Genomic DNA, 25,069 nt, shown 5'->3' with positions numbered 1-25,069 from the left:
ATAAATGAGAATAATACAAGCCACATGAAATACCAAGTTGAAAAGCACCAAATGAAGATGATTTATCCTTGATTCAGACTCTTGACTTCAGTGGTAATTAAAACACAGCAATTAAAAAATTATTCAGTTTAAGGCTTTTTCCACATTTTACTTTGTGGACAGAACTGTACACATTGTAGCAATATACACAAAGTAGCAATAATTTTATTGTATATAGATATTATTGTTTACACGCAGAATAAAGAAACCAGACCAAATGCATCAACCTTAAGTGTAAAGGACGCAGACAATAAAACCGTAAACAAAATAACTTTTATTGGCGTCACAATGACTTCAGCTATAAGAATGTATGTAAAAAAAAACAACAAAAAACTCCACAATATGTGCAGAGCAGGCAGCATTAGAAGAACTAATTTTCCCATCTATGTTGAGTGGTTTACCATACTGATAAATATGCATTCACAGACACAAATAAATAATCAACGTGACACTTTTTTATGGCTTCGTGCTTTTTTTTTTTTTTTCCCCAGTTTCCACTTTACCCATAGCACACAGGGTGAAAATCCATATCTGTGTATTGGAAGCAGGATTTTTTTTTTTTTACATCTCCTCTGCTGTCAGACATGAAGCACACAAGTTAAATAAACAGTGTCCCTTTACAAAAATCTCCTGAAAATTAAAAGTCGGTCATTATCTGATGAAATATGCCAAGTTGTAAGGTGTGCTTTGCTGAAGAAAAGACAAAGATAAATCTATGATGCGATTCTTCGGGGAGCGGCTCCAGTCTTTCCTTACTGAACATCAGAGTCCTGAAAAGTGCGGCTGGGTTGTCAGGCGCTGAGGTAAAACATCCTCTTCAGTGCAGCTGAAGAGTTCATCCCTTTGGCTGACTCCTCTGTTTAAAACATGAGGTGAGATTTTCAGTCACTATTGTTGCTGTTGCTACATGAACAACCAGAAGCGAACAAAACATTCACAACAACTGCTTTTCTCTAGTAAGAAAGATACTTTTAGGTACTTTTACCTCCACAAACCGGAGGCAGCAATATCACGTTTTGGGCTTTTAATAATAATTTTACTTCAGCGGCGTCCTATCGTCTATGACGGAGTATTAGGGACAGGCTAAGACCTGTTTTTCATTTTGAAATAAAAAAAAGTCATACAACAATGAAGTCCAAACATAATGAGAATAAAGTTATAATTATACAAGGGTTATGTCATATTACTGGAATAAGGTCAGGATAAAATGAGAATTAAGTCATTATCAGGATAAAGTCATAAAACTAGAATACAGTCATAATACTATCAGAATGATGTCATAATATTAAAAGCATAAGGTTCTATATTAGGAGAATAAAGTAATGATTATATGATAATTCTTCCAGGAAAAATTAATCAAGCACAAAATGTGAATTGTTGAGCATCTTGTGTTGCTTTAGTATTGTTGTTTTTTTTTTGTTTGTTGTTGTTTTTTTAGCTCAGGCGGCCTTTACTCAAGAGTAGCCAGACAGGAATGAAAGCTGGAGAAGACATGCGGTAAAGGTCAGCAGGCCAGGACACGAAGCGAGGACCGAGGCCGAGCTCCACGCCAGCAGCCCAGTATCGGTTTTTAGAAATAAGGATTCACTTGATCTGAGCTCGAATTCACCAAATCTTCAGATGAAACATGTGCGACGCAGAGGTTAGAACAACGAGAGCAGATAGGACCTGCCGCTCAGGCGTGGTGGAGCTGCTCCCTCATCCTGGCCGCGGCGCGCTCCCTCTTCTCACAGTGCTTCTTCAGGTCTGTGACCTCCAGAGGGAGCGTGCTGCTCCACGCCATCAGCACCGACTCCTCATCTGAGAGACGGCAAACAAACACACACAGACAAGTGTCACTTTCTGCAGAGAGAGCCGCGCAGCGAGGCCACTGTTTTTTTATGTTGTTGTTGTTTTTGTTTTGTTTTTTTTACAGAGAAGCGGCGGGGCCAAACGAGGACGCTCACCGTCCCGGTTCCTGTCTCGTGGGAGCCTCCGGCCCAAAACCAGCACCGCGTTCTTCCAGTTCATCGACTCTGATTGTAGGAAAGAAAAAAAAAGAAAAAGAAAAGAAACATTTGTGCAAACACCGTTACACACGGACAAAACTCCCAGCTTGTGGCTCGTCTGCACGCAAACACTCAGAGAGACAGTGAATCTAAAAGCCAAACAAAATGCCAGCTGCTTAAAACTTTGGTTTTTTCACCATTTTGTTCTCACACTCTCCTTGCTGCACAGCAGATAGGAGCTGCTCTTAATCTGAGGCGGTGGTCAGTTAACCTTCAGACTGTGGAACACGACGCCTCAGGAAACATCTATGTTCTTGTTGGAAGTTTGAAAAGCAGAACTTGGCAAACTTCCTACGTAATCTTAAACTATGTCATGTTTTATTTCAGCATATTTCAGACGAAGGTCTAAAGTTGCTTCATCTTCCAAATAGAAGATAATAGAATACACATCGTTCCCAAAGAATAAACCTACACTGCAAAAACACAAAATCTTAAAGTTTTGTTTTTTTTGGTCTAGTTTTTAGTAACGTTATCTCAGTACACTTGAATTGAGAAAAACTAACTCAAAAGTAACTTTTCAGCAAGGTATAGGACCTTGTATGAAGTAAATAATCATGTAATATTGATCGAAAAGTACTAGTTTTTTCCATGTTACAAGTGAAATAATCTACTTGTATTTTTAAAAAAATCAATATTAAGGAATTATTTACTTAAAACAAGCTCCCATGTCTTGCTGAAAAGTTGCTTCTGAGTTAGTTTTGTCTTATTTCAAGTGTACCAAGACATTTGCACAAGAAACTAGACCAAAAATTCATGGTAAGATTTTGTGTTTTTGCAGTGCGTGCAGTGAAATGTAAAACGTTGATGGCCCACGTATGACTGCAGAGACGATGGCGCGGATGGAGTCGCAAGACGGTGCCACCACCTGCAGCGCCTGGTGCTTGGAGAGCTCCAGCAGGAGCAGGTAGCCCCCTCTAGTGCCGATCCAGAGCGCTGCGGTGTTCTGCATCATCAGGGTCTTCACCGTGGCCCAAGAGGGCGACGCCTCGGAGAGCGGCTCCGCCCCGCCGCCCCGCCTGTGAGGGACGGCCCGGTTACTGCCTGACTCACAACGGATTCAGTCAAAGTGCAACGGAGCGTACCTGATGATCTGCGCGCAGTCGATGCAGTCCACCATCCTCTCGCTCTTCTTGTCCCACACCTCCACGGTCGGAGTGCTGGCTTTGCTGAGATACACGTGTCTGTCCACCACCATGCGGGAGACGCACGCCTCGCTGCTCTGACCCCGCTGCTGCCTGGAGGAGGGCGGGGTACACGCAACACCACTGTTACTCCAAGTGTGAACGAGTGTGAATATCTGTTAAAACCCTTTAAATCGACACTGAGCTCGTTATGATGACACATTTTTCTGGACGATAAATCGTCCCAGAAGTTATTGCGATAAACGATAATATTGTTGTTTTAAGACCGTTTCCAAGTTATATAATGGTAGTGGCATAACGATGCAAGAACACATTCTCAAAGATCGATAAACTTAATTCTAAAAAACATTAACACTGCAACTGGAACACATTTTAAAGATCCAAAATAAATAAACAAAATATTGTTTGGTCCAGACATGAGACTCACCGGAAGATGAGGTTTGGTTTCGTGTCGATGAACTTGCAGACGTCGTAGTCGGCTGAGAAGCAGAGGATCTTGGTCCCACAGCCGGCCCAGACCGTCCTGCTGTCCAGCGAGTGGGTCGACTGGCCCAAACACATGAGCGGAGTGCTGCCGTTTCCCACGGTGACGCTTTTCACTGGCTGGCCATTCTTCCGCTGGAAGGAGGAGAGCAGACAGCTGTGATCACATCACACCATCAAAACACACTGGACCCGACGGTTCTGAGTGAATGGTTACCATGAGCACGGACTCCTCATAAACACTCAGAACTCCATCTGCGGTGCCGACCAGCAAGTAATTTGTCCTTTGGCTGCAAAGGAATCAAAAATGAAAAATAGAAAGCATCATTCCCACACCAATAATATCATTTTCAACATATTTGCCTATTTCTAATATACATGTATATATTCTGAATAATCAGGTTTGAGATTGATGAGCTAATTATATTGCCGCTTTGAAATTTTTTATCAATGAATAATTTTCTTTTTCTCATGATAACCCATTTGAAGATCAGTATGAACGTTTTGGTATTTTGGAAAAAGCTGCAACGTTTCAGTTCTGAGTCGACACATTCATTATTGTGTCATTGTACAAGATGAATATAAGATGAGTTTTTAAGTCAAAATGCTTTCTGGAGCACACAAACATACACACACATCCTTGTATTCCTACCCAAATGACACCTTTGTGTTGACTTCCTTTCATTTTAGCAATGGCTTTAGTCCTAACAAAAACATTCTTCTAACACTCTCCATTACTAATATATTTCTAACTCTACCCAAAACTTATTTCACATTCTGAACCTAACTAAAAGTGAATGCCAGAAAAATGTCCACAATGGGTTAAAATTATCCTTGTATAATTAATGCAATTATAAAAGTATAATTATAAATTGTTCAAGAAATAATTAATGAAAATTGGCAAAAATGGTTATAACAGTCGCGTGTAATAGATACTAGTACACACACACGCCCATGCCCACCCACACACCCTCACACACACACACACCCACAGTGTGCTCTAGAATTGTCTAGAGCAGCAGACAATGATTTCCACTACTGTATCAGCTTCAGTGGTTCTGTAAGGACTTACGTGCGCCGAGGGTGTACATGGAAGTACAGCGAGGTGACGGCATCTGTGACACTCTGCAGGTGGTGATAAGTGGACACGTCCTGAGTGCTGATGACCAGTAAGGAGCCAGACTGCATGCCTGCCACCAGCCAATCGAATTCCTCATTTGGGATCTGAACCGTTACGAGGCAAAGGACGGGGCTGGTATCGACCTCCTGTTCACAAGGACAGGAAAGAGTTAAAATACTTTAGCTTAAAAGAAGTCAAACATGAGGTATCAAGTTTTGGGACCTGTATTCGTACCTGTGTGGTGACCACATTGGTGTGCAGGTCCACGGCTGTGATGTAGCCCTTCCTCTTGGAGCTGCTGCCCCCACCAAGCCAGGCTGTGTGGCTTGATGTCTTCTGGTCGCCACCGGTGGCAGCACCGCTGCTGCTCATTGTGATGCACTGAGCAGTAAACATGCCGGAAAGCTTCACTTCACTTATTAAGCTCAGCATTTCCCCTGAATTCAGCCGGTCAAACACCTGGACACATCACAAATGCAAGATGAAGAAATAAAGACGGTAAAAAAAGGGTTTGATCTATATAATTGTTTCCTTGTGCTTGGGATTCAAAAACCTAGCTGGTACAGACAGATCCTTAAAAAAAATCAAAATTAATATAGCTAAAATTAAGGCCTTAAAATGTCTTAAATTCATTTATAAAATAACTGGACCCTAAAGACGTTAATGATTTGTCTTGCATTTTGATAGTTTGCTCATTTTTCTTGCAGGACTCTGTCAGGGAAAAGTTTAAGTCAGCTGCAAACATCTTCATTGCATCCTGTGACTTGAGGCAGTTGGAGCTGCAGCTAACTACCTGCTAACATCCCCCTGCTAGTTAACTAGCTAGCTTTTTTGTGCCTACCATGGATAAATTAGCGGGACGATGTTTGTCTTCGCCTCATTTCTGTTGCTAACCTATACAAATGCTACATACTTTCTGTGCAAAAAAGCTTGGCAATATGAGGGTCCAGTGTGAAATCCACAAAGCTGTTGTCCAGAGCCAAAAACAGACCCAGAAATGTAAGTTTTTCTCCCCTGGTCTGGCTGAAGCTTCCCAGAAAACTGCATGGGGATCACTAACCGTAGCACTGATTTAAGAGGAGCAAGTGGTGCAACACTGAAGCTAGAGGTTTAGTGGATTTTAAACAAGGTGGTCAAACACCAGTATTATTTTTATTTCAACAAAGTTGTCACCATGGAGGGAATTACAACTGAGAAGGACGAGAAAAGGAAAAGTGTAGAGCATGGAACAAAAAGAGAATAGAGAAAGAAAAATAAAAAGAACTGTAATTAATGTCTTCAACTTAAGTATGAATATGACAATATCTATAGGTCTCACATTTATTCCTCAATAGTTTCCCATTTACATATACATATAGAATTAAAATATGAAATTTCCTTTTGTACATTTCTGTCATGATACAGGTCTTAAATTTAATTCCCAATGTTCTTAAAGGCCTTAAAAAGTCTTAAATTTGAGTTCGTGAAACCTGCAAAAACCCTGTAGACTCCATGGATCTGAATCAACCTGCATCCTGGTTCTACTACAGATTAGTTTTACTCTCAAGGACAACTGAAGAACAGAGAACAGCTGTTCAACACCTCACCTGAGCAGAGGTGGGTCGATCCTGTGGGCTTTCCTTCAGACAGTCCATCATCAGAGCCTGGAAGCTGAGCCAAGGCGAGCAGCCATAGTGTTTTACTGGGTCTGTATAAAAATAAATAAATAAGTACAAAAAATGTCATTTTTTAAATTCTTTTTCGTAAAAATCAGAGGTGAACCCAGAGTCAGACTTTTTCTTCACCTGGCAGCTTTCCCTGCACCGCCACTTCATCAAACTCGCTGGGGAACTTCATGCCTTCTGAAATGCGCTCGCCTCTCGTCAGTAAGTCGTACAGCAGCAGGCCGAACGAGAACACGTCCGCCTGCTGGTTGTAGATCACGTTCCCCCGGGCGACCTCGGGCGCTCGGAAACCTGCCAGACGGAGGAGGAGACCCGTCAGAACTCTTGTTTCCCGTCAGCCGGAATCGGCCACAGAGAAGAAACTCTGACTGACCTGGAGTCCCCTCGGAGCTCCTCACGCCCATGCTACAGCAATACTGAGCGATCCCGTAGTCGGTGATTTTGGCGATGATCTCCGAGTCGCTCTTCAGGTTGAAGAGGAGCACGTTGTGGGGCTTCAGGTCCCGATAGATGATCATGGCGGTATGGAGGTACCTAATCATAAAGATCAATCACTGACTGAATGGATATCGCATCTAGTCATTCTATGTCAAAGGTTTGTTCATGTGGAACCAAGACAGCAAAAACCAAATTTGTACTATGAATCTACCTTCTTAAAATAAGCAAAATTACAAAAGATGTGATTTCCAGGGGATAAAAAAAGGATCAAATTAAACCTATAGACTTGCATTAAACCTTTACCTATTTAAGTCAAGTTTATTTGTATAGTACATTTCAGCATCAAGGCAGTCCACAGTGCTTTACACCAAGCAGACATAATTCTGTCTCCAATTATGAAAGATTGGAAACCAGAAGACTGGTTGACAACCCGTCTTCTGGTTGTCAACGAGAAGACTTGAGTGGCCCAGAAGATCATTTAGTGTGTTTGTGTTTGCTCGGCCTACCTCCCCTTTTTATTATTGACTTGATATAGAAAATCATACAGATTACAGAGTGTTTAAATCTAGTACTGAGGAAGAACAGATACAGATTCCTCAGGCAGTAGCAAGGGGTTTCCTTTGATCTCAAATGGTTAAAGCACATACATCAAAGTACAGATGATGCAACACTACGGTAATCATGTTTCCATTTGTTGGGAGCGTCAGATTTGAGATTTGTCTGTATTTTCTGCACACAGAGAATAGGCAGGACGAAATGAAGCACATTTTGTGAAAAATCTAGTTTTACCATGCCTAGAAACTGCCTGTGTCTTTCCTGTTGTGTTTATTGTGATATAAAGGTGTAAAATTTGAGTTGCTTCTGAATAGAGAAAGAGTTACTTTTTCCAGTGATGTCATTGTTTCCTTTTTCCATTAATTAATGATCACATGATCTGGGGCTGAAAGTTAAATACGTTCCGATCCTTTTCAATCAAAGAGTTCCCAAAAGTTGTAAAGTAATGATTTACTGAATGGGAAAGAAACACCTAAAAATGCAGGACATATTAGGACAGAGGTTAATTTTTAGACTTTAGTCAAGGTAGGTGAGATTAGTGGATAAGATCGGCTTCACACGAATTAAATTTAAATTTAAACTCCTAAAATTAAGGAAATGTGGCTGACTTATCGACTGGTTGATTTATCAGTGTACCCTAAGATTAACCAAATCAAACAAATTGTATAGATATTATACAACGTCCTGATTTTTGGAAACTGCACATCTTCACTTCTACTTTTACTCTGTAATTTTTTTATCTGATTAGGTTAACTTCAAACACAGACTGCAGAAGCTGCTCCTCATATTCCAATTTTTTTCTAACTCTGTACCTGAGGCCATCTGCCACATGCAGGGCGATCCTGTGCTGCAGCTTCTGGTTCAGGCTGCCATTCTCGTGATTAAAGAGGGAGTCCAGAGAGCCTCTGTGAGCGAGCTCCATCACCAGGACCGGAGGAGCGGAGCCGGCAGCCAGCAGGCTCACCAGGCTGGGGTGTCGGAGACGACCCAGGACTACCAGTTCCTGGAAAAAAAACAGCAAATGGGTTTTATCTGTGAAAGAAAATGGTTTTTTTTTTCTACTTTTATGAAACAGTTTTTATAACAGAAAAATAAAAATAGCCAATCATTGACTTCTACAAATGTCTAAAATCCAACAATAATGTCCATTGCTGCGGCAGAACCCTTCCAGCAGTACCTGTCTGAGGAGTCTGTGGACGTAAAGATCAGAAGCATGCTTGTTGAAAACCTTCACGGCAACTTCTTCGGTTTTATAAATTCCGCGATAAACTGTTCCAAAACCTCCGTCCCCTTTAAAATATAAGATTTACAAATATTAAATTGTTATAGGACAAACAATTTCAGGAGACTTATTTTATAATAAAAAAAACAACAAGCTGTACCTAGTCTGTGTTCTTTGGAGAGGTCTACTTCCAATTCCTCCCCATCCAGTGAAATTCCTGCAGGCTGGTCACTCAGCACCAGGTCTGGGGCGATCTGAGAAATCAGAAGCTTGCAGCGCGGATTCTCTGGGTTCACCATCAAGAAATCTAGGATCAACACGGTCATTAGGTCTGTTTTAGTTTGAGGAATGCTGGGACTATGAACTGGGAGTTTTACAATCATTTTTAGGAAGTCAACACATATTTGGCAACCAAATACCATCAGAAGAGAAAACCAAAAAGAAGACGATGTCATCAGCATACATGCTGAGTTTACCGTTGGGAATTAAAGGGCTGTACCTTCATCAAAATGGTTACAAAGGTCTTCTAGCAGAATCTTGCTCCACTCCTGGCCATCTTCAAAACTGTACAGAGCCCACTTCTTTAGCAAAGCTTCTCCATTGCCATGCATGTCGGTGTTGAGCAGACCAGAAAACCATTCCTCCAGTACGGAGTCAACGTGGTCCACCACTTGGCCCAGTAACACCCGGCCTGGACAAAAGGAGAAAATGGGGGAAACAGGAAGCAATGCTGTCAGGGATGGAATTATGTGGCTTATCTTTAGAGACAGTCCAGCAAAATAAAAAGTAAGAGGCATCAAATGGAATAAATTGCTGATGCAAATAACCATCTGGAATTACAATTCTTTTATCATGTTTCAGACCATACAGTATCCTTTGCACCCTATGGTACCTTTTTGAGATGAGGGAACGGTTATCCTGACAAAGCTGGAGGGACTTTGCTCCTCTGAAGTAGCCTCCATCAGACAGTACGCGTCAGAGGACCAGTTCAGGTAAATACCTCGCCTCCAGTAAATAAGGTTGGGTCGAAGCACCTTTTCTGGAGAGACAAAAAAGTGACAAAGTTAATAGTCACTGTCTTTCTTTCCTGGAAATCTTAAGATGCTGTCGCTGATTCCCAACATTTGACATCTGTTAAGTGGGTCTACACTAAAGGAATGCTAAAAGAATTGAAGTGGAGTTTGAGGAACATCAGAACCTGTATTTGTGTCACTTCTGTCGTTAACGGCGTGTGTTAACTGGAATCTGTAGTATGGCATTCACAGTGTTCTGCTGTGTCATTCCCAGGTATGTTACTATTTTTAATGTTCTTCTGTCGTTTACTTTATTCTTTTATTTTAAAAGGTCAACTGACCATCCAGAAACTAAATGTTACTGTTCACGCAGTGCCCTCAAGTGCTCAGATCAATATTAGATTATTTTTTACTCTCAGTTTCAAGCATCCAACATCCAAAGGTGAGTAAAGCATCTGTACAGTATAGCATCAAACAGTGGCAACCAGGCTAACCATAGGTGATGATCAAATTGTGTGTGCTACAATGTCAAATGTGTATTACAAAGATGGGGGATCATTATGTTCCAACATTAAGATAAAATGCAGTGAGCAGCACTGATGCTAGCAGCCATTGTTGGATTTACCTCTTCCACAGAGCAAATATGAGGAGACCTCTAACAGGCGACTGATCTGCCTAGACCAGAAGTCCATGGGGAAGTAGGGCATCTCATACAGACGCACAATCATCTCAGAGTTTTCACAGTGAGGTAGTTCTATAACTGGTCTGTGTTTGGACAAACTGTTTAAAACAGAATGAATCAGAGAATATCACAAACTTGGCAGATCTACATGGATGTATCTCCAAATGAAGAAATCTTAACGTACCTGCTGGGTACCAGTAGCTGGTCCTCACCAAAGGAAAGGGCAATCTGAAACTTCTCCAAAAGTTTGAAGAACTGGAGCATGTGGCTCTTGGGGAAACATTTGGTCTCCAACAGAAACCTTTCCACAACAGAACGCTGGACCACTCCCTTTGGTTGCTCCAAGAGGCCACAGCTCTTCAAGGTCAGTTTCTGCACAGAGGACAGACACGGCACGTGTCCCACAGTTTTCACATACATTGCTAAGAGTGTTTAGATATGACTTAAGCACAAACTCAATGATTTTATTAAGTAGGACACATATTTTCAGCCAGAGGAGAGGGATGACTATGAAAACGTCAATGAAGCTGAAGACTTTAAGTCCAATTTATTTTTCTCATTGTTGAATGAACTGAGCTCTAAGGAAAAGCAATTACATTGCTTTGTTTGCATATAAACACTGAATGGTAAAATATAACTTTCCTGAAAATAGAACTATGGTGAAGTAATTCATGTATAAAAATAAATAGAAAAGGCCCAAGTTTTGAATTCTGCAGAACACCAATTCCACTGGTAGGCACTTGTCTGATAATCCACTAATAGCAGAACTAATTTTAAGTTTAGCGCTTTAGTATTTTTTGCAAACTTTGATAATGTTTAGCACACTTAGCTTCCCCTAAATGAATTTTTCTGCTAAATGCCGTGTTGACATAGTGCTTTAGTACTAACAGAACTAATGTTTATGATTAGTGCTTTAGGGCTAGTGCAACAAACACACCACACTCATTATTGGGAGGGACCATAAACAGGAAAATTTCTTAAAACCAATTTTGGGGGGGGGGTCAGCAAAGTTCCAGTGAAATGTAACGTAAAATGTGGTTCGGGATTTACGACTATGGGGCTAACGCAACAAAATCTGTTAGATTTGGACCCCCCACTGCCCACATCTAAAAGGTTGATAACAAAGCCACAAAATATATCAAAATTTGCCATTGCAATATCAATACAATATCAGTATTTCAATTACAAAGAAATGCTTGGATGCAATATCTTTGAGTTCCCTGAATTCACTTTGTATGCCATTATATTTGGTCTGTTGTATGCAGTTGATGCTCACATTTGATTTAGATTTTATGTCACAAAGAAGTGACTGTACTGATTTAAAATAATAATACTGAGTAAAATATAAATTAATCACAATCTATATATGCCTTCTACCACATAATACTGTGTGGCCCCTGTTGATAAAGCATGATTTCAGTGTCATAATGTACAGAGGGGGAAAAATTATGTACTTCAAATGCTTACCTGAGACAGAATGTTACACAACCACTGTGGGTCAATAAAGTAAAGTTCTTGAAGTTGGAGAGCAGGGTCGCCAAAGTGTAATAAAATTCCTTAAATGAAAATAAATTACAAGCTGTTAGAGGGAGGGCTTATATTTCATTAAAGCACAAAATATTGCTGCACAAAAACTAATTTTACCTCAACAAGAGCACAGGATTTAAACAGATTTTAGGCATTGTCATTATATGTTGGAAGCTAGTGTTAGTGTCAGAAATAAAGTCCAGTTCTTAACTGACCCACTTCGCTGAGGAAATGGATGGCGTGGGGGAGTTCGGCTTCCTCCAGCTGCAGCTGACTCTCCTGGATAAGCTGCAGAAGCTTGTCGTACCTGAGGATGGGAAACTCTGGCGGGACTCTGCTCCTCTCTTGGAGAATTCTGCGCTCCAGCTCCACGTAGCAGTCTGGCACCAGCTGACCCATAACCTGCTGGCCTTGGATCTGGACAAACAAATGAGGTGTGTGTCAAAGGGGCCGTATTATGTGTTTTCCAGGTATATATTGCCTCCAGGTGTTATAAAAATTATATATATATATATATATATATATATATATATATATATATATATATATAATGATTAAATTTATTTAAATATACAGTACAGACCAAAAGTTTGGACACACCTTTCTAATTCAATGGGTTTTCTTTATTTTCATGACTATTTATAAGGCAAGAAATCCCACTTATTAACCTGACAGGACACACCTATGAAGTGAAAACCATTTCAGGTGACGACCTGTTGAAGCTCATCAATAAAATGCAGAGTGTGTGCAAAGCAGTAATCACAGCAAAATGTTGCTACTTTGAAGAAACTAGAATATAAGGGGTATTTTCAGTTGTTTTACACTTTTTTGTTTAGTGCATATTTCCACATGTGTTATTCATAGTTTTGATGCCTTCAGTGTGAATCTACAATGTCAATAGTCATGAAAATAAAGGAAACTCATTGAATTAAAAGGTGTGTCCAAACTTTTGGTCTGTACTGTATGTCTTCTTCTTAGCCCAGACTTTGTCAGTCTGTGAGGCGAAAGCTTGGAAACTGCAACTAGAGGAGGAGCTTTGTCCTGAAGGCGGGGCTAGGTCCATCCAGGTGTTTTGTACAGCTGAATGGTTGCCATGGGAGATTAAAGGAGTTTTCAAACAAGCATGAAAGAATCGACGCAACACTCTAGATATGTTTTTAATGAGGGAATAACATTATAAAACTATTAAAACTGCTATATGGGGTGCTGAGGTGGCATAGGGTTAAAGCAAAAACCATGTATTGAGGCTTTAGTCCTCAACCTGAACGTCACAGGTTCGAATCCCGACCTGGTGACCTTCGCCGCATGTCTTCGCCCTCTCTCATTAACCACTTTCCTGTCTGAGCTCTCAAATAAAGGCCACAAGAGTCAATACAACTTTTGAAAAATGCGCTATACAAGTGTGATATAATTTAATTTCATATTACATGATGTACAGCTCAAAAAAGTTGATTTTTCTTAATGTAAGTAGTGGGGTGGCTGGTCAGACGCTGGTCAGGTTTCTTTGCGTTTACCTTGAAGTTGGTGACCTCTCTGATGACCGCCCTGCGGAGTTTGGCGATGGAGTCCGGATCCTCGCAGAGCGAGACCATGTGACAGTCTCTGATGGCCGGGAAGCCCTGATGGTTCAGCAGCTCCTCTCTGATTTTACTCAGGCACGACTGGATCTGCAGCTCCTCGCTCACATCAGTGTGGGTTCCAACAAGGATGACTGGAGACAGCGGAGCCACTGCCTGAGGAAAAAAAACAAAACAAATGGATGTGTTGGGGAAAATGTGATAAAATTAAATGTATTGTGTGTTTAGTGTGTGGCTCACTTTAATGTTGAAGAGCCAGGGCTTAAGAGCGTCCACCTGACTGGGTCCCTTACTGAGGTCATAGACGACCAGATAGAGCGCTCTGGATGTGAGGAAGAGAGGGTGAGAGCCAGTGAGCTCCTCTCCACCTGTGGAGCAAACAAGATTAGAACTGATGTGCTTCTAAACTCATTTTACTTGTGGTAAAATGGCAAGTTTTTTGTGAAATGAAAACATGAAACCATGAATAAACATTTTAATGTGGCTAAAAAAGGTGTAATAGCCTGCTTGCATAAATGTGCACACCCTTACGCTAATATATTTTAAAGGACTTTGATTCAGTTTAAGCATTCTGTCTTCCTTGGTAAGAGTCACCTTCCCACATTTTTACTTGGGAATATTGTCCATTCTGTTTTGCAGAGGTGAAATTATTCCATTCTAGACTTTGAGTGAGTTCTCAGGCTCCATGTGATGGTAAAAAAAACCCAACTAAAACTCTGTTTAACCTGAAAGTGCAGATTTGGGGTCAAAACTGACTTTCTTGTGAAACTTTTCATGATTTCATTCACCTTAACAAAAAAACTAAATTCCATCTGATGTCAAAGCAATCCCACGCCTTGATGGCTCCATAGCACCAACATGTTTTTTTCTTTCTTTGTTTTAGGCTTTGTGTGCAGCCAAAAAATATTAGTTTGCTTTCATTAGACCAATGGATGTTTTCTCAAGTTTTTCCTATACCACAGGCTTTTTAAGGAAGAAAAGGATTCTGTCTTTGACTCTTCTTCTTAGCCCAGAAGAAGCATCTTCTCTTCTTCTGAAGACAGAGACAATCTCTTGTCTTCTTGAAAAGACAAGATTGTCTCTGTCTTCAAGACAATCTCTTGTCTTGAAAAGAAGACAAGAGACTGTTGTCACAAAGAAAGAGTACAAGAACACCAGAAGTTTCTTCAGTGTTCCTGTTATATGCAATTTTTTGTAACTTCTCTGCAAACTATGGTGTCAGCTGGATGATGCAAATGAGCAGATGTGACAAAAATCCTTCCAGGACAGCTGAGCTGTACTTTAAGTTAGGTTCATTCTAAGTTTTATGTTATATTTCCAAGAAAACTAACTGTTTCACTCGATTTTTGATCCATTTTAGAAAACATACGAGTAAGCACACTTATTGGATTCAGGCTACTCCACTTTTATATGTTTTGTCCCATCCAACATGTTAGACAAGCAGCACTTCCACCGTTTTTTGCCCACACATATTTCTTGAGTCACGTTTGCGATGTGAGCCAACCTGAGAAGTCCCAGACGTTCAGCAACATTTTCTTGACGGTCCAGTCGAAAACGTCCACAGCGCTCTGCTTTGAGTTCAGCTGGGACCGCTTCATCTTCATCAGCTGCCTGACAAGGCTGCTCTTCCCGCAGCTGGTGGTCCCCACCACAATGAGCTTCATGCGGTGGTACGGCACGGCCTTCTTCAGGCGCTGCTGCAGGAACCTGGGAAACAGGACAGACTACGGTTCTTGATTTTCTGAGAGTGACTAAATACACAACAAGAACACAAGGTGTAAATATTTTTGTACACTTCAAATAAGACAAAACTAACTTACAATTAACTTTTCAGCATAACGGCTTGTTTTAAAGAGGCAATATTATGTGAAATCAATGTTTTTGAGCTGTACATCATGTTATAAAGTTAGTGCCCAAAGTCGGTCCTCAAGGGCCGGCATCATCCTCCATGTTTTAGTTCTCTCCCTGGTGGTAGCAACAACCTACTCAGCATGTTGATGCTCTTCTTAGGACTTCTAATGAGCCATCAATTGATCCAGGTGTGCTAAACCAGGGAGAGAACTAAAACATGCAGGATGCCGACCCTCGAGGACCGACTTTGGACACAACTGGTGTAAGTGAAGTTTATATTTAGAAAAAAGAACGCTGCTGACCTGACTATGTCCTTGGTCTTGTTGCCAATAAGTTTCAGATCCAGGTCCAGTCGAAGGCCGTCCAGAGGCAGGTCCCACAGTCTGCCCAGCTTTCCCATTTCATCCGGGAACGACCGCAGTCTGGCGTTCTGACTCACATCCAGAGAGTTCAGGCCTTCCAACATGCCGATCTGCGGCGGGATCTGCAAGGAAACGACACCAAGTGTTTAAACGACGATCTCCTGTTCTGGAATCTGCCACAAACATTCTTCATTTCTGCAGCTTCACCTCTTTAAGCTTGTTGTCACTCAGATGGAGCTTCTCCAGTCTGGCCCATCTGAAGATCGGTCCACTCAGATCCAAACCTTTGATGTTGTTCTGACTGAACATCAGCTCCCGGATGTTGTGGGACACCCAGCAGCCCGGACCAGGTAGAACGTCGATGGTGTTGGTCCTCATGTCCACTGAACGTAAGCTGGACAGAGAGAAAGAGGCCTTACGTATTGCACAATCCTCTCATCTGACTATGAGACATGAAAAGATGTCGTTTTATTTTCCAGGGCGTACTTTGGTAGATTCAGTATGGCCTCGGGAACGTGAGTGAACTTGTTGTTAGCCAATTTCAACGTTGTAACCTTGGCTGGCAGCTGGGAAAAGGAACCTGGACAGGCATAGGTAACATCTTCTGATTTATTTATATCGAATAATATGAATGTAAAGTGAATGCAGCTGAATAACAAAGCACAAAAAATATCTTCACTTGTCAGAAAACGTCTGGAATAAAGTCTGACATCTGTGTTGAGGCTGTGATTATCGACTTAAAAAGATTCTTCAAGTAGTCAGACATTTATGCTCTTATTTTGAAATGAGTGAAGACTTTTAATGCAGCAATTCCGTTTCCTCTCCTCTCTATTTTTCCAAATAACTATTTCAAACAAGAAACATACGAGGGCAAAAACACAAACAGTAGAGAACAATATTTAAACAAATAAATAGAACATGCAAATTATGATGTTAAAATTAAATTGGTGCTCAAGGGTTGTAGCCTTTCAAGGGCATATAAAATTTGAATTCAAGTTAGCGTTTTAGTTTGAGCTTCTACTAAATAGCTTGTTAGTGTATTGCTTTAAGCGTTAGCGAAACTAATGTTTACGATTAGTGCTTTGGGGTTAGCGCAATTAACATTTTAGCTTAATGTCAACCATCTAGTTCCTCACTTTAATGGTGTGCCTACTTGGAAAGGTTTCCTGCAGAACTTCATCTGAATTTCTACAGAAATACAGATTTCTACAGATCACATTCCTGCTTAAATAGCTAACTGAATAAAACATACTGATGACATAAGCATCTGCAAAGGTCTTCACCATACTCTTGATTGTTGATTGCACCTTCCACCTTCACATAATTTTTGCTTAAATCAGTTCAGTGTCTGTCTATGTTATCAAAAAGTATCAGTCATTCTTGACAGTGCAAAAAAATATCCATCTCACATTGGTACTTACATATTTTGTTGTTTGAAGCATTCAAAGTTTCCAGTTTAGGGCAGGTGGTCAGAAAGTCAGGAGAAATATTCTCCACATTATTCTTGCTCACATCCAGCAGCTTGACTTCCGGGAGATAGAGAGCCGAGCACAGCTCAGTTAAACCGTTACTGGAAAGCAAAAGAAAAGAAAAGCATGTTTCCAGGCAGCAATTTTTCATATAATCACCTTCCTAAAATAATAGCCAAAAGTGTGTGTGTGTGTGTTTTTTTCTATCCACAATAGCTGTGCTTAAATTATTTTTTGCAAAAAGGGCAAAAGGATATGTTTAATAAAATATCACCATCATCAACTTTATTTGTAGTGCATCTTAACACCGCTACAGCTGAAACAAAGTGCTGAACATCAGTCACAAGTAAGATCAAATAAATCATAAAAACAAATTGACTAAATTAATTGAAAACTGTGTTAAATCATTAAAACAAATTGACTAAATTAATTGAAAACTGTGTTAAATCATTAAAACAAAAGAGTTAAAAAGATACAATCAATACCAAATATGGAAAACATTTTAGGATAAAACACTTTTGTCCTTTTGAATTTAAAATTTAAAACTCCATAAAGTCATGGTAAAAAGAAATCTGACTCCACCTTACTAAACGTTTGAAATATAATAAGTATTTTGGTTTTGAACTGTATAAAATGGCCGGTTGGCCAGACAGCGTACCCGTCCATAAACAGCTCCTCCAGCTTTCCCATGGTCCGGCCCAGCTCATAGGGGAATGTGGTGATTTTATTGAATGACAGATTGAGCTGCCTCAGTGAGGGGCAGGTGACAGCGGGGTCGAAGGTCAGCACGGGGCCGATGCAGTTACGGGAGACGTTGAGCGTGCTCAGTGAGGGCAGAGCCAGCAGGTCGTCTGGCAATGACCGAAGCTGGTTACCCTGCAGGTCCAGACGGGTCACACTCTTCAAACTCTGCACCAAAACAAAAACCAAAACGAGAAACGAGTGCCAAGAGTCAAATTCTCCTCATTGTGATAAATGACCTAATTATAATATTTGGCTGAAATGCGTTACCTGGCAGATGGCAGAGGGGAAGTCCAGCAGAACGTTGCTGCTCAGGTCCAGGCGATGGACATGCCACAGCTGCTGCTGGACAACAGCATTGTCAAGGAAACAGGACAGCGAGTCCAACTCGTTCCCGGACAGGTCCAGCAGGCGGATCCTCTCCCTTTCTTTGAAAAGAGCAGCGGAGTTCTCACCAGAGCCCAGCACTGAGGACGACGAACCAGAACACAATTACACTAGCGTTGAAACCATTAATTGTGATTAATCAATTGTTGAGATAATTGTCAACTAATTTAGCAATCAATTAATTGTTAACTAAAAAAAAAAATCATTTGCTAGAAAACACCCCCTAAAAAACAACATATTCAGAGCAGAAATTAAGTAATTATTCCAAGATATATAAATACATAATGGAGTACAAATTCAGTAAAGGTATGCTTTGTTCTTGCATTTTTTTGCAATAAAATATTCATTTTCTTCTTTAAAAAATTGTTGAATTATTTACTTAGTGTGTTTCAATATTGCATAAAAAAATACTCAAATGGTTAAATGAAAAACCTACAGAGTGCCAATTTCTGTATCCAATTAATTGATTAATCATCAGAATAATTTAATTACTAAAATAATCATTATTTGCAGCCCTAAATTACACATTAATATTTGCTACGATTGCAGATAATGTTTTCTGCTGTTTTTATAAGATCAATTGTTTTGTCTGGTCAAATGAAACAACCAGACAAAACAAATTAAATGAATAAATAAGTTACAGAAACAATTCAGAGTATTGTGCCTCCTGGCTAGAAGCACAATAGTCTAGCCAAGAAAATATATTTTTTCTTTCTTTTTTTCCTTTGGATAGACTTACCCGGCTTAGAGTTTCTCCGTACGCATCTTACATTAGTCGATTCATTATTTTCATTTTCAGGTTGAGGACTCTGCATATGTATCAAACAGATGGAAAAGAAGACCCTGAATCCAACGCTGCACAAAGTAAAATTGAACTGTAACGAGTGTGAAAGAATAAACGTTAATTCCCAGGGCCGACCTCTGCACTGGAGTGCCTGTGACGTCCCTGCTTCCTTTTGAAGGAGTCTCCCCTCAGCTCCTCAACAGAGTTATTTTTGGACTTTGGAGACAGAGTCCCCAACACTGGATCACTTCCTATACCAAGTAAAGACCAAAAGAAAGAAGGAATTGAGCAAAATCAACACAAACCGTTTCCATTCATACCCAACAGTGAAATGGACAAGTACACAGGATTATTTTGTTTCTCATCTTTGGTGCACTAAGGTGTTTCAGATTATCAAACAAATGTTAATATTAGACAAAACCTATCTCCTCATTTATATCTTCAACATTTATTATATATATATAAACAGTTTATATATATACATACAATAACATAATATAAAACTTTTTTTTGTCTGGCCATCCATTTGAAATTTTTCTCGGGTCGTCACTTCTTATAAACCCTCAAATATGTTTGTTTAAAACAATTTTGCAATAAAGACTTGGCCAATATTCCTTCATAGCAATATAAAAGACTCACTTCCAATAATGGCACAACCAGTTATTATTTTTAGGGGCAAAGACTTTTCAGGAATTGTCAGTTAGTGTTGGTTTGGATAGGTTTTTGTTTTCTTCTTAAGAAATTACAAACGTAATTTAAAAACAGCTTTTTGTATTTACTCGCATTATCTTTATGTGATATGGAGAAACAAATAAGCAGAAGCAATAGGAATTTACCATCACTCTCTATTTCGTCATTCATAAACAAGCTGTCATCCATCGACACGGCGCTGAAGCTGGAGTCATCGCTCTCGTCTGAAATGTAGCCGGAAGTCAGACACTGGTCTGACATGGGTCTGGAAAACCCGCCGACGCTCTTGGACCTCTGCAGGGACTGAATGTACCTGGCCAAATCCACACCTTTACCTTTAAGAGTGACAACAAAACAATCAGATAGAAGCTGTGCTGCTAATTTCAACAATATAATCATTTTCCAAAGTTGTGAGATAACAGGAAGCACTATTAAGACAGAATCTGCGAATGCTTCTCACTGCTGTAGCGCAGACTGTATGCCCTGCCCCGTTCGGCCAGGAGGGGGCTCAGCCAAGCGGCGTCCAATCTGCCGAGTCGGAAGCCTCCCAGACAGAGGGCGCTGTTGTTGAAGTCCAGACCGAGCCGGCTGAGCAGCAGGATGACGATAGGCCCGTCGGCCCTCTTCAAGCTCACAGCTAGAGCTCTGCGGAGTTGCTGCTCTGGAGCGCCTCTGCTCACCAGGAGCTCCACCAGCTCCAGAGGACCTCCTTTCTCACACACCTCAAAAATTCATAAAACAGCATCATCACCGCATATCACATCTATCAAAACTGACCTGAACCAACGGCAAAACGGTTTTAAACTAACATTTTTAGGGGCTAACCTGATAGATGAGAGACTCTGTTTTTGCCTTCCTGTTGATGTCGGCGCCCAGCTCAATGAGGCACTCTGCCATCAGCGTGTTGCCGTCCATGCAGGCTTTTTCTAGCATGCTGTAGTGTAGCTCCAAGTCGCTCCACATCTTGGACAAAGCCAGACACACAGCTTTCCGCAGCTAGTCGCAGAAAAAAAGACAGTCATGGGTAGAAGATGGAACTTGTTTCAGTTACATAGGGTTTTATGGCTTTGCGGAAAAGATGCCCAGCCGTTGTTTATTGGAGGGTTTACTCTACAATGGCACCTCACAATACAACACCAACTGCCTACGGGAAGTTGCTTGGATCAAGCTTGCAGCATTCACCTGATTTATGAGAAACATAACAACCTACTGCACGGAAGCAAAAAGAAGGTGAAGACTTTGAGTAAAACGTTCATGAGGAAGTGCATGCATATCGCTAAAATTTGAATCGACGTTGATTCACGTTCAAACTCTAAACAAACTGCTCTGAAGTTTGTTTGGAACCGTACAGACACCATTTGGAGTAGGTGATCTCTTAACGTAGTACCGCAATAATGTGACTGCTTTAACACAAACAAACCACAGTAATTGTGAAATGAACCAAAGTTTGTTTGAATGTACTAAATACCTCAGGTGTGGAAAAAAAAAACCTAAGACACTGCACTCAAAATATATCTGAACATAAACTTACTGGGCTGACGCTCTGCTCCCTCTCCTGGATAAGGTGCTGGAAGATCTGCCTGTCGAAGTCTTCTCTCTGCAGTTCAGCTGCTGCCCCTGAGCAGGCATCCAACATCCTCAGGGCCACCTGAAAACACTGGAAGGTCCACATTTAAAACACTGAGGGTGTTTTCACACGAGATAGACTAATTCGGGTAGACTAAAATAATAACATTTGTTACATTTTCATCTGGTGCAGTTTGCTTCCACAATGCACCGTGTCAAACAAGCCAAACCGTTTGAGCAGCCTGTTCCCCCTCCTCGCCAGTGATGGCGCTGCACCCTGAACTACTGAAGGAAATGACACGAAAACCTCTGAAGAAGACAGTGAGCACAACTTCCTTCTTTACAAAATGCAAACAAAAATGTAAACTAAAATGGTCACTGATGTGACCCTTTTAGTTTACGCGTTGTGTGTGTTATGTGGTGATCCGACAAACCACCAAGTCTGGGTTTGGAGGCACAGCACAATTCCTTAGCAATGGATCAACTGTAGTAAGTAACTGATCTTGTATGTAACCACATTAATTCAAAAGGAAAAATAAATCATCTTACATTAACATGATGTCTATTGATCTAAATGGCTCACCTTCAGCACCATCTCAGAATCTTCTTTGTACTGACTTAGGGAGGCGACAACAACAGAGGCCAGGACTGGTACGATCATCCTGGAGAGCTTCTTCTTCGTCACGAGGTAGTTAAGCAGGGTTAGACCCCAATAGTGTATCTCTGAGAGGAATTGGAAACATCAGATTTAATCTTTTTACAGCTTCCTTTCGTTTATCCTCTCCTAGTTCAAAAGGCTTCATAAACAAAATTAATGAGGCACATAGAGACTATTTGTTGACCAGACACTGGATTTAACTAGCATGTAGCATGCTGAAGAGCTAACGGTTAACAGTGCAAATAAGCAACACTTCTGTTTAAACACAGCTTAAAACGTCACTCTTACTCCTATTTTCCAGTGCTAACTTGATTGATTTTATTTGATTAGCCAGAACTATTTTCCGGCTATGTATGAACCGGAAAAAAATATAGACTATTATTATAGTTACTAGAGAGAAGTATTAGTTAGCTAAGACAAGACCAGAATCTAGAAATCTGCTCGCAAAAAAACACAAAAACTAGAGTAAATCCAATTGTGTATCGAAACCTTCACAGACCTGTACATGACTATAGAATTAGTACAATTTATCTTGGTTTGTGGTGTCAAATGAATAATGAAAGCATTTTTTCCCTTTTAAATGCATTTTAAAATCAAATCAAATTTTATTTGTATAGCACATTTCAGCAGCAAGGCATTTCAAAGTGCTTTACATCATAAACACAAAAACGCAAAGTCATGCAACATAGAATCAACAATCAAAGCATGACATTAAGTCAAGTGCCATCGTTAAATTCGTAATTGATTATGTTTCAAAAGCAACTTTAAACAGGTGGGTTTTTAGTCGAGATTTAAAGGCACTCAGTGTTTCAATTGTTTTACAGTTTTCTGGAAGTTTGTTCCAGATTTGTGGTGCATAGAAGCTGAATGCTGCTTCTCCTCGTTTGGTTCTGGTTCTGGGGATGCAGAGCAGAACCAGAACCAGAAGACCTGAGGGGTCTGGAAGGTTGATAAAACAATAACATATCTTTAATGTATTGTGGGGCTAAGCCGTTCAGTGATTTATAAACTAACAGTATTTTAAAGTCTATTCTTTGAGCCACAGGGAGCCAGTGGAGGGACTTTAAAACTGGTGTTATGTGCTCCATCTTTCTGGTTTTAGTGAGAACAAAACCATGACAAAAGTTTGTCTTAGTTCATTCTGACTGATTTCTGTCAAAGGCAATGATATACCTCGATCCTCTGGGAACGCATGTAGTGTATGAAGTACGGTGTCTATCGCCCCCTGCTGGCACAACAGATCCACTGCACCTGAGCAATCAGCCAGGAATGAAAGCACCTTCAGGCCGCACTGCTGTATGGCAGGTCTGCTGATAAACTACAAACACACACACACAAAGAAATAAATATTTATTCCAATTACCAAGTAAATGCTTGATTTAAAAATGTAAAAAATATTGAGAGTATTCTGAGAATATTGAGAGAGAATTATGCTGCACACCCTGTTGAGGGCTTCCAGGTAGAGTGTGTGAGCCCCTTCCACCACACACTGGTTCTTCAGGACTCTCAGCGACACGTCGGCCATGTCGGGATCCGCGATGGAGGAACCATTCTCCCTTAAACTCCGGTCTGGGAATTCACACACAGTAAGAAAACAAGTTCAGACAAAATAAAGGCAAGAAAACATACAAAGTCAGAGGGAGAAAATAAACCTCACTGTGCTCAATGACTAATCTAATTAAAACAGCACTGTGGACGGCTTTCTTAAGCAGAGGCAGAGAAAAACAAAGCTGCAGCACTGAATCAGCTTTGCATTCCTCCTCCAGAGAACATGCTGTAAAAGCATCAGAAACATGTACAGAGACTTCTTTTGACTTGTTTGCAAAAAAATAAAAGCATAAAGCAGTTTTCAAGAGCGCGACATATCACACATTAATTATATGCTCTTAAGACTGAGTGACTTGATCCTGGACCAATGTTTAGTGTTTATGTTGTGTCTTTGGACTACAGTATATTAAGACCATTTTTATGAAATACAACTATCAGAATTGCAGTTAAGATATGCTATATACAAAATTGTAGAAATCCAGAAAACAAAACGTAGTCTGCTCCATAAAAAAGTGTGTCTTACAATCTATCCTTCCACACATGGACAAAAAAATAAATAATTGCCATTTATATGGATTGTATGGCTGTCATTTCAGAATTCAATAATTTCAATAACTGTATTTGCTCTTTTTTAAATCTAATTTAAAAGTTTCATTACTTTGTCTTATATTACAACAGCAATACAGTTGTGTTGGGACGGGCAACAGTTCCTGTTAAATTAGATAAGATAAGATAAGATAAGATTTATTATCATCGTCATCAACAGATTACAACGAGATTGAGATTTGCTCGACTCGAGTTAAGATGCAGAGATTAGAAATTAGTTGTTGGTACAATTTTATTGTCATGTTTTAGTTCAGCTGTCTCATTTAAGTTCTTTGAGAGAGTGAACTTGCATCTATAATCTCATTAGCAATATATTACTTGAAAATTGGTCTCAAAACAACAATATTATCATTTATCGCAATCATTTCTGGGACAATTCATCATCCAGTAAAATTTGTTATCATGACAGGCCCAGTCTCATTTTCCTGAAATTTGACTACACTGTGATATTTCCTGTATTTTTGTAATGAGTTTGTACATTTCGCTGTGGTTGTCCCACCAACAGCAATGAATTTCCCTTAAGGAACAATAAAGTACATCTGACCTTATCAGATAATCTTTAAAGTAGCACCTGAGCTGTGAATAAACCTGCCAGCAGACCGGCAGCTCACCTGGGCAAAGGAAGATCAGACTGGCTTCCAGTGCTGCCAGCTGGACCTCTGATTGGAAGTTGTGCATCTTCATGGTGGTGAGGATCTGATTCATGGCCATGTTCAGCTCATCCAGGCTGGCAGTCCTAGAAATACAAGGACAGTTTTCACTAACAAACCAACCAGAACTCATGGGAATGCTACACTCGGCACACTATTCCGATTAACGAACTGCACAGATAAAACGTAATGAAAAGTAAAAATAGAAAATGTTCACTTATTTAATTCTATTCAGAAATATTTTATT

The 25,069-nt window shown here is 40.3% G+C and overlaps 1 protein-coding gene across 7 annotated transcripts in view; it reads right to left on the bottom strand.

Annotated features, from left to right (window-relative positions):
• Window positions 1–184: 184 nt before the first annotated feature.
• lrrk2 (leucine rich repeat kinase 2) overlaps window positions 185–25,069 on the bottom strand; it is a 40,065-nt gene continuing 15,180 nt past the window's right edge. For 2 of the 7 annotated variants that reach the window (XM_023347327.1, XM_023347344.1), the window contains 39 exons: window positions 24,784–24,908; window positions 23,460–23,587; window positions 23,192–23,336; window positions 21,944–22,083; window positions 21,326–21,451; window positions 20,620–20,790; window positions 20,255–20,516; window positions 19,941–20,129; window positions 19,240–19,355; window positions 19,060–19,129; window positions 18,204–18,400; window positions 17,851–18,101; window positions 17,145–17,293; window positions 16,210–16,303; window positions 15,931–16,117; window positions 15,664–15,845; window positions 15,015–15,217; window positions 13,751–13,878; window positions 13,448–13,666; window positions 12,149–12,350; window positions 11,874–11,962; window positions 10,591–10,778; window positions 10,350–10,504; window positions 9,604–9,750; window positions 9,211–9,402; window positions 8,872–9,018; window positions 8,667–8,779; window positions 8,302–8,492; window positions 6,870–7,030; window positions 6,617–6,787; window positions 6,419–6,519; window positions 5,067–5,291; window positions 4,785–4,978; window positions 3,930–4,002; window positions 3,657–3,847; window positions 3,170–3,322; window positions 2,901–3,103; window positions 1,953–2,054; window positions 185–1,839 (listed from right to left, as the gene is read on the bottom strand). In XM_023347327.1, the coding sequence (XP_023203095.1) occupies window positions 1,715–1,839; window positions 1,953–2,054; window positions 2,901–3,103; window positions 3,170–3,322; window positions 3,657–3,847; window positions 3,930–4,002; window positions 4,785–4,978; window positions 5,067–5,291; window positions 6,419–6,519; window positions 6,617–6,787; window positions 6,870–7,030; window positions 8,302–8,492; window positions 8,667–8,779; window positions 8,872–9,018; window positions 9,211–9,402; window positions 9,604–9,750; window positions 10,350–10,504; window positions 10,591–10,778; window positions 11,874–11,962; window positions 12,149–12,350; window positions 13,448–13,666; window positions 13,751–13,878; window positions 15,015–15,217; window positions 15,664–15,845; window positions 15,931–16,117; window positions 16,210–16,303; window positions 17,145–17,293; window positions 17,851–18,101; window positions 18,204–18,400; window positions 19,060–19,129; window positions 19,240–19,355; window positions 19,941–20,129; window positions 20,255–20,516; window positions 20,620–20,790; window positions 21,326–21,451; window positions 21,944–22,083; window positions 23,192–23,336; window positions 23,460–23,587; window positions 24,784–24,908 (6,205 nt within the window). In that variant the 3' untranslated portion in view covers window positions 185–1,714. Of the gene's footprint in view, window positions 1,840–1,952; window positions 2,055–2,900; window positions 3,104–3,169; window positions 3,323–3,656; window positions 3,848–3,929; window positions 4,003–4,784; window positions 4,979–5,066; window positions 5,292–6,418; window positions 6,520–6,616; window positions 6,788–6,869; window positions 7,031–8,301; window positions 8,493–8,666; window positions 8,780–8,871; window positions 9,019–9,210; window positions 9,403–9,603; window positions 9,751–10,349; window positions 10,505–10,590; window positions 10,779–11,873; window positions 11,963–12,148; window positions 12,351–13,447; window positions 13,667–13,750; window positions 13,879–15,014; window positions 15,218–15,663; window positions 15,846–15,930; window positions 16,118–16,209; window positions 16,304–17,144; window positions 17,294–17,850; window positions 18,102–18,203; window positions 18,401–19,059; window positions 19,130–19,239; window positions 19,356–19,940; window positions 20,130–20,254; window positions 20,517–20,619; window positions 20,791–21,325; window positions 21,452–21,943; window positions 22,084–23,191; window positions 23,337–23,459; window positions 23,588–24,783; window positions 24,909–25,069 lie in introns of those variants that run through there. The other 5 variants (XM_023347336.1, XM_023347351.1, XM_023347364.1 and 2 more) reach the window with 5 other exon arrangements.

This window comes from Xiphophorus maculatus, chromosome 2 (assembly GCF_002775205.1).
Source record: "Xiphophorus maculatus strain JP 163 A chromosome 2, X_maculatus-5.0-male, whole genome shotgun sequence".
NCBI lineage: Eukaryota > Metazoa > Chordata > Actinopteri > Cyprinodontiformes > Poeciliidae > Xiphophorus > Xiphophorus maculatus.
The sequence above is the reverse complement of the archived record's forward strand: the minus strand, read 5'-3'. Positions and strand labels throughout refer to the sequence as shown.